Genomic DNA, 9493 nt, shown 5'->3' with positions numbered 1-9493 from the left:
CCTACCCACAATCTCACAAACACACACACACACACACACACACACACACACAGATATACACACATTTGCGCCAAAAGCCACCATTCCGGTTTGGTGAAGGCAACATGACAGTTATTTGCTCGTCTTTACTTGCTCTGCTCAGAGGAGAGGCAGGTGAAAAGCAGGCATGGAGAGACAGTTTAAACCACGTCCAAATGACGCAGACTGTATATCATAATAGGCTACTATACTCGGCTGATGCCAAAACAAAAGGCGCCTCCTCCCATAGAAAAAAACAAATTAATCCTTTAATTTTAAAGGGGATAATCAGAAATAACAGTGAAGACGAGCGACACAGCAACAATATGTACATGTCCATAATCTAAATCACAAGAATAAACCAATCTGCCAACTTTTGCTTCATTTTATACATATATTTAATCAAAAAAAGGAATGATTTATGCATCAGGCTGTTATGTTTTTCCCCACATGATCACATCACAGTTGTTTTCTTCTTTACTGGTTACATGTTGAACAGGTTGGTAATCAGTCGGATCTGGGCTAAATGTGACACAGATCAAATCTTTTCATACGTTCATAAGTTTTTATGAGCTTTATTCAATCTGTTAGCAGTCGATCCACTGTCAGAAAAATCGTATTTTTATGTTCTGTCATGTGGTTGTTTACCTTACGCCTGGAGGTTTACCACTCCCCATACAAACGGAACATGTAGGAGATAGGGTTGCCCTAAAATGCCACATTAAAAAGAAACAATCTTATTTAGATAAGAAAGTTAAAGTTTGGATTGGTTTTGTGTAAGTATAACAGCTCTTTGCATCCTACTAGCAGCAGTGTACAAGCAAAACTTTACAGCAGTGTGTTATTTCTCTGATTTCTTTTAGGCTTTTCGGAGAGAGGAGAGCGTCTGTGTGTTTGAGTATGAACAGGTAAGGACCTCACCGAAGACACCGTCACTGCCATCCTGTGGTGTGCAAGAAACACTGCTCAGTATTCCTAAGGCGTTACTACAGAGGGAGAGCTCGGCTCTAACATCTACTATCTTGCACGAAACTATAACACTTAACACTATAAGAAAAGACTGATATCTTTCTAGTGGCCTAAAAGAGGAAGTTAGTTGGACAGTCTGTGGCAGGAAGTCAGTGCCGGTTAGTTTGTAGGCACAGAAATCAGCATGAGAAATACAACACTTCTTTTCTCGATGTCTCTGAAGCATCACAGTTATCAAAATATGTTTGCATAAAAATTAAATATACGTAATAGAGCATTAGAAATACCTTATAACAACAAGGGTAAGCATTTTTGAGAATTGTTCACCTTGGGCTCATCTTCCCTTTTTCTGTTGTCTTTTTGTCTTGACCTTCTTAACTTCCCATAAATTATACAAAAGGGAAATGACCACAGGTGCACAAAGTCTCACATTCTCTCAAAATATAAGCAGGAAAAGACATGCAATATTTAAATACAAAGAGGGAAAAAAAAGAGAAAACATCTGTGTTGGACTGTGTTCATCATGTCACTTCTTCAAGCCAATAGTTTCATATGTGTCCTGGACGTGAGGAGTCAAACCCTGGGAGGAAGACAGAGACGGAAAATGACAAATTCAGTGTACACTACAATAAGCTTCATTTAAGCATTAGCTGTCATCATTCACAGCATCAAAACTCACCGTATAAATGCCCTCTTCAACAGTCTGTCAGGGGTAGAAAAGCACAAAATCAGACACTGTGAGAAAACATATTGTGACATAATATCTAGTGAAAGACTTCTTGTCTTTCCTGGCTGCAACAGGACGCATACGTGAACTTTTAAAGAGGAAGGCAAAGAAGAAGCTGCATGAGAAGTGATGAAAGCCAGGCGCCACGTCTTTACACTTTAGAGTGTGTGTTTGTGTGTGTCACAGTGGGTTAGGCTGTGCGCAGTTTGTGGCTGCAATAGGAAATAATAGACTAAAAAAGTCAAAGTGGTAAAACAGCAGTTTAAGAGCTCTTGTAATGAAATGAAAAACTCTGCATGGATAGCAGGTCAGTTTGAAATCCAAGAACACGCGTACCATGATCATGGATGAATTGAACAAGAAAGTTGTTATTAAAGCTGCTACATTCATTTATTTTTCTTTCAAAAGCTCCATCTATGTCATTCGAATTCAGCCATTAAAGGGGCTCTTGAGCAATTTAGTGCTACGTGGCTACCAATTAAAGCATAATAATGAAAATAATATATATAAAGAGAGGTTTTTCATCGGTCTGACAGCTTGTTGGTGCACTCAAGAAATCGAAACTTAACATAATAGTTTAACTCAAACAGCTGGGGCTGCTGGAAGAAAAAAAAAGAAATCAATAGGTGTGTGTGTGTGTGTGTGTCTGTGGACATGTGCCTGTTCCATTCTTCACGCTTCCTGTCTCTGAGGTTTGACCAGACTGGTGAGATATTTGTGCGTCTAGATGAGCTCTCTCTCAGGTTTGGTCACTGAAAACTCCAGTTTGTGGTGTGGTGGTTAATTGTGCTTCTCCCAAATGCATTTTAGACGACACATCATGTCTTTGTGTCTGTTTGAGGTCACGTACATGCTGTGTACATGCATGTATTCTTACCTGCTTGGCCTTTACTTTCCCAGCTTCAGCCCCCTTAGCATTGTAGATCTGTAAAAGAATAAATGAGTGATTACCGAAAGACAAGCACAGATTGTATTTTTATTAACTTTTTAGTTCAGTTTACGGGCCATGAGAATATATTAGCACATCAGTGAAGATTGCACCCCGTGCTCCTCATACATTAATTGTCAAAAGTACAAAGCAAACAAGCTCATTTAAGTTTTATTTTTAGAGCAAATGTATTGTATAATGTACTTGTTTATAATGGTGAATGTCATTAATATCAGAAATATTTTTTTTCTTCACTTTACCTACAGTACCGTCAGTACACACACTCCTTTTCTAAATATGTAACACATGCAGCAGAGGACAGTAACAACCACAGATCAACAAGTTCAAATTTAAATATAAAATTAATAGAGAAGTACATCAGTGTGTAATATTAATGTATTCTAGTAAAATGTTTGATGCTGTTGATCCTTTTTCTAATGTACAGCATGTTTTATTTTGCTGACAACACCCTATTTTTCACCCAATAATGTACCAGATTAAAATTCAGTTACACTCCATTTGTCTTTCATCAGACAAAATAAAGGGTTCATTCAGATTTAAAAATATTCTTTTCTTGCATATACTGCACATACATAGTAATTTATGAAATGTTCCGTTGGCATCCATGTGTCTGAAATGATGCAGCATGCAAACCTTAATCCTGCAGTAAAGAGCTGTCAGTATGATGCCGTACAAAAACAGGATACCGTCCAGCACATAGCAGATCTGTGGCTCTGCAAGAGCAGCTGAGGAAACACAGGAGAACACTTTGTTAAGAGCAAAGCCATGATAACAGCACATCTGCATAATGTTGATAACACTGTCTAATCATTTTAAGGGTATGCAGAGAGGAGACTCGTGGCACTGGAGCAACGTCGTCACCATTTGTCACAGAGCCCTCATGACTGCATGCATTTATCACATTTCAACACAAAAAGCAACAAACACTTTGTTGACTCCCATCCCACACATCTCGTGACCAATGCTGCTCACATTGACGATGGGGCTGTTGAGTAACCCATGTGTCACCATTTAAGATTAGGAAACAAACAGCAAAAACAGCCATTACATCAGAAAGCAAAGGCTACAGAGCAAACTGCTTTATGTGTCACCTTGAATAGCACTTTGGGGAGATACTGAGGAAGAGTGGGTGTACCACCTCATGCTGTTTCAAACGATAACAATATAAATAGACAGGAAAGTTTAATCAAATTAATAAAATGAAAAATAAATGGAATAACTAAGGGTGGGGGCTGGGTGGGGCAGAAGTACATACACAGTGCTGCGCATGTAATATGATGTATGAGAGGATTCCTTATAATTTTACTGAAACTGTACTTGCAGGCTACTTGGGACACACTGCTTGTAGGAGCATGTGGAGGGTAACAAGCTTTAAAAAAAAAATGTTTTCATATTGCTGTTGTTTATATGATGTGTTTGATCAACTTTGGTGTAAATGAAACCGTATTACGTATTCACTTTGTGAACACATGATTGTGTAAGGGATATTACTCCAACACCATGTAGGCTTTGTTTGGGAAAACAAGAGCCGGGTGATTCAATATTACACAGAGGCGAGACGTTTTCCACGTGCGTAAAAGCGTCAGATCTGACATCACATCATTGGCCGTCTAGAAGGTTTAAAGTTGAAATAGTGAGGGAGGACTTAGACACATTGCGCAGATATAAATGAATGAAAGGGAGGGAGAAGCCCGACATGCCGTTGCGCAGATTATCTGCCAACGTCATTCCTCTGATGAGGCTACCCGGACACCCTGTGATGGCTGCGCTCCCTCTGCACTGTAGCCCTGTGTGACAGAAACACAATGTTTTGCCAAAGCCATGCCTTGTGAATGGTCTGTGTAAAGACGGAAAAGCTGTTGTGTCTGCCTGATGTTGGCCGTGCACAAAACGTATTGCTAGATTCTCCCCCTGAATGCGCGCAGGGGTGAGGAACAGACTGCGCTCAGCACGGAAACGCGTCCTGTGGCGCTTCACACCTGGAGTCCAACAGGGGAGGCATACCTGTCAAATGCTGTTTGTAACGTGTTTCACGATGAAGGCCACGAGCCGAAACACGTTGGTCTAACAAGACAGTTGACCTGTATACTACAAGCGTTGCTGGGGCAAAGCCACACCTGAGCATCAAAAACACCGAGATGCTCGTTCCAAGAGGAAGCGCCTCACAGCCGCTGCTGCCACTGCACCTGCTCTGAAGCCTCCTCCACCTCTACCGCCAAGACAGACTCCTCCAGCAAATGCGCAGCAAGAGCCAGCAGCTATCGTATTCTTGGCCCAATCTGCGCGTCAAGACACCTCATAACCGCCGGCGTTAGTCGCCCTGACGGTGTGCGGGGAACGAGTGTCTCATTCCAGCTGGGCAAAGGAAACACGGCGGCCCTTTTCAAGATGAACCACTTCTCTCAAAAACAGTTTCCTCCCTGTCAGTCTGCTCATGCTCCCACTGAGTATCATTCAGCAGGAGAGCTCAGGTCACAGTTTGCGCACAGTACAGGTGCGGATCTGAGGGGAGCCCAACGGCGTGAAAAGAAAATATTCACCACTGCACATGCGCGCGAGACGAACCCAATAAAAAGAGAAGGTGAAGCCCATAGAAGATTTGGGGTTTTCATCTCTGTGTGCAACATGTCAGAGGCATTATGTTTAATGCACAAACACTCGCACTGCACAGTGTGTACAAAGTGTTACACTGAGCTTAAAGACTGTGACGTCTGTGTCTAGACGTGTACTTTTACCGAAGGCTATTTGAATTCAAATATAAAGCATCTAAACCTTTGTAACTCAACTTTTACAGGATTCTTTTTGTCTACTTTTCGGCCTACCTGCTGCACACATCAAAGACTCCCACTGCAGAAGGTTTTCATGTCTCTTCAACCTTTTGTGCAGGGAAGAATATGTTGCAGAATTTACGAGCAAACTCTTTACAAAGTGCGGTGACATATGGAGTCATGTTTTCACTCATAATTACACCATGGTCTGGGTGAATATTTGATTCTGATTGGCTGCAGGCTTTTCATTTAATATGAATAACAATTCCTGATAATGGACACCTGGTAGTTCCGGCGAAACTGTCTGTTTGTTGTTCTAAATTAAAGCTCTGGCCACAAAGTACCAGCCTGTTTCGTAAATGAGTCAGAGGTGGGGCTCGCTGTCACTCAAGGCGGCCATGGCCATAGTTATGCATAACTTTGAGCCTTAATATAATCTAAACTAGTGAGTTATATAAAAATGAACCCCCGTGCATTTGTCATGATTGGGGAAATTAGCTGTAAAGACAAAAACATTCGGTACCGGGCTGTAAACATGCTTACTTCTGCTGTAAAGTCGGCCATTTTAACATGGGGGTCTATGGGGATTGACTGGCTTTTGAGGCCTGACCCGTGAGTGCTCTTTTGATGAACTGCAGTCTTTGGCCTGTGGTGGAAGATCTTTGAAGCAAGCTTGCTCACGAGAGTTTCATTATGGCCTTGTACGGGATTCAGACACACAGATAAGAGTCTTTTGGTGAAGGAACAAGAATATAAAGAATAAGTGTCGTTGTAATCAGTTTGAAGGTCATGAAACCATCTGAGCTGGACAAGGTGAGAGACCGAAAACAGTGATCAGCAAGACCATATAAGGAGTGAAGGAATACAAAACAGAAGTCAAGTAGTTTTCCACTGTGTTACACACATCTGGGGTTATGTGAGGGTTATACAGTCATCATACGAGGGGATTTGGACGAGGCTTCATTTTTAATGTATTTTTAGTTTTGTTTTTCTGATATATCTGACAGTGAACTCTACATTTCTGCATATACGGCAAACATTTTTGGAAAGCACTGGCTCTAGGTCAGCTGTTACTGAGCGGAAGTCCTCAGATGCAGAATCGCACGGTTAAAAATGTCATACTTTGGGGTCTGTACAGTGCTGCACAGCAATATCTCATTTTTAATGCGGTAAATAATAGTCTGAAAATTTTAACCTCTACCGCTCCTTTTAATTTCTTATTTATAATTAACAATTGATGCACAAAAAAGTATTATGATCATGAGTAATTGATGTAATGTGCATGTAAATCTAATTCATTTTGTAATTTTCACAGCCAGTCTGCCACACTGAAAGATTTGAAGAGTTCGTATTGCTGCGGGCTGGACTTCCTTAAATTCCATAGATTTAAAGGAAGAAGATGAGATCACGGAAACTCGTAAAGTTAAGGAAAACGATGAGCAAACTGTGTGATGAAACATGCTGACACAGTAAATTCAGTGACATGTCAAAGTTTCCAAAAACACAAATTGTAGTAATTGAACTGACTTATTGGAACATTTAGTGATTATTTTAGAACTTGTTCTCCAATAGTTTTTTTTTTTTTATCACTACACTTACATTTGCATTTAATTAAACATTTCCAGTTCTTTTTAATGCATCATTTAATTGACTCATTACCGTAATTAACCAGTGAAAATGAATCCTGTGGGGCGGTCCACACTCCAGAGGTTTGTTTTTGTTTCTTTCTTAATTTTCAGCTTCATTAGTCAAGACAATTTACACGCTGCTCAATCAAATTTGAACCGGAATATTCGTGTTTGACAATGCGCAGTGTGTGTTTAGATTAATTACAGTCCTATAAACTTGAAATGTGATTGAATATATAAAACTCTGAAGTTTCTATTCTTACATTAGATACATGAACTTCTCCATGATGACAACAGATGTCGTTTCCGGTCTCGTCTCTTACTTCCCTTTGTCTGTCCTCCATTACAAATTCAAGGATCTTAATTGTGAGGTCAGGGATCACGTGGCTGTTTCCCACACAGAGAATCACTTCCAAATACAGGAATTTACTATTGTTGGACATATTTGGCTTGCGGGTTGTGGACGCATTCTTATCTTTTACAGTCGATGGTGAAAATATTGAGTTCAGTTTTGAATTTCCTGTGTGCCAGATAGATGTGGTGTGTTCACTTATCTTTGTAAACATCTCTAGTTTCCCCAACTCACATGATGCATGGTTTCAAAGGAAATAGCAAGCACTGTTATAATCCACCTAAAATAACTATCTGATTAGAAAGTGCGATGAATATGTCAGCATGTGGAGCTAACAATTTCAAATAAGTGCACATTTGTTGGTCACGACTCGAGACGTCTAACACAGACTGTATGACTTGGTGCTGTAATGATTTGAATACTATGGTTTATTAAGTCTGCTGTGTCTGTATACAGTTCTATGCATTGAAATAGAGGAATATGTATGTTGTATATGTATGTATTGTAAGGTCTGAGAGGCGAGGCGTCAGCTGAACCTACAGCCACTGTATTTTTAGGTTTTAGGTTTAGGTTTAACATGTTTTCAAAAACGACATGTTTCTCTTTGTGTGTAAAAGTGTGTACACCAGTTTGCTGCGACTTTGCCTCATGCTGTAGACCACACATACCAGAAGTAGGCTATAGTCAGTTGTGGTTTGCAATTAAAACTGAAATACGTCAGCTGGAACATCGTTTGCACAATGAAGGAAAAGTTTGATTTTCAGAGTTGCACAAGAAAATATGAATTGAAACTGTTCATGGCTACAACATTGACAGTTATCTTCATCATGGACTGATCACCCAGTTACATCAGTAGTATGATGAAAAATGACAATGACATTCTCCTAGAAGCCAAGCTGATGGCTTTTTTTTTTTTTTCAGCCGACCAACAGGCCCAAAGTTACCGTATTTAGTTCCCTATAATGTAGGAAACGAAAAAGACGTAGATCCCCACATTTGAGATGCTGCAACCATTAAATATTTTTGCCTAAAATTATTGGTAATTAAAGTTGTTCCTGTATTTACCCACTTTTATGTATTCTTAACCTGTTAACCCCCGATATTAGCTGACCTTTGGAAGGCTAAATATGCATCTCTATACACTGAAATGCACTGAAAGTTGTAAAATTGGTTTATTTCATCTCATTATTAAACAGGTTGTTTCACTAGAGTTTAAGGGATAGCTGTTAAAGCTGTGTTTTACATACATGTTTCTTTTAACTGTGCTAGTCCAAATATATACAGAAAATATGTACACTGCTAAATAAAGTCTGAACTAACCTTGGTGGCAGCTGATATGAATCTAATAAACTGTGTTTATTTGCTTGAGGCAGGATGCTTTAACAAGAGCGGCAGTTAGAAAAGTGGCCATCCACACCAGCCACAAGTAACAAGAACTGTCAGGGTCCGCTTCTCTTTTCACAGGAACTCTGAGGTGGTGACTACATTTCTGCTGCCTACACAGAGTGGAACAAGGCCAAAAGTCAGAAAACCTCACCGCACTAAATAAACACATATCCGTCTGCCAAGATCAAGTAGTAGTATTTTGAAACTGATTTTTCTCTTGGCGTGTTCTCCAGAGCCTTATCTTCACCCCAGTTAACTCAACAGCGCAGCTCATGCTGAACTGGGTTTTCTTGTTCTCATCCTAAATTAAAAAGTCATGACTGCGGGGGCTTCAGACATGAAGCCACCCTTACAACCCAGAGCAACATAAAAATTAAGTTACATCCCGACGTAATGTCACGACTCACCAGCTCTCCCAAAACTCATCCACAGAGGAATCACCACCAGGAACGGGCTCCTGCCCCACACGGCCATGGTAACACAGGCTCAGCTCTGACAACTGGGCTCCTTAAGCAACCAGCACACACGATGGCAAATCGCTGGTGTTTTTTTCTTCTGCGTTCTGATCAAGACTTGAATGTTGCATACTTCACAGCCAAGAGGGGAAGTTGTGGTCTGAGCTCTAAGTCCACTCGTCTCACATCTCAGAAGACCACTCCCCTTTTAACACCAAACCAGAGGAAGGGCACACGATCG

At 40.5% G+C, this 9493-nt stretch overlaps 1 protein-coding gene across 1 annotated transcript; it reads right to left on the bottom strand.

The window, feature by feature from the left end:
- Nucleotides 1-268: 268 nt before the first annotated feature.
- fcer1g (Fc epsilon receptor IgFc epsilon receptor Ig) lies at nt 269-9391 on the bottom strand. The gene is made up of 5 exons (XM_076724258.1): nt 9205-9391; nt 3297-3388; nt 2592-2639; nt 1667-1690; nt 269-1567 (listed from the first exon to the last, which is right to left on the bottom strand). The coding sequence occupies exons 1-5, from the start codon at nt 9269-9271 to the stop codon at nt 1514-1516; spliced, it is 285 nt and encodes a 94-aa protein (XP_076580373.1). The 5' UTR covers nt 9272-9391; the 3' UTR covers nt 269-1513.
- Between the last annotated feature and the right edge of the window lie 102 nt (nt 9392-9493).

Source organism: Chaetodon auriga, chromosome 24 (genome assembly GCF_051107435.1).
Source record: "Chaetodon auriga isolate fChaAug3 chromosome 24, fChaAug3.hap1, whole genome shotgun sequence".
NCBI lineage: Eukaryota > Metazoa > Chordata > Actinopteri > Chaetodontiformes > Chaetodontidae > Chaetodon > Chaetodon auriga.
Note: the sequence above shows the minus strand (reverse complement) of the source record. Positions and strands in the feature narration are given on the sequence as shown.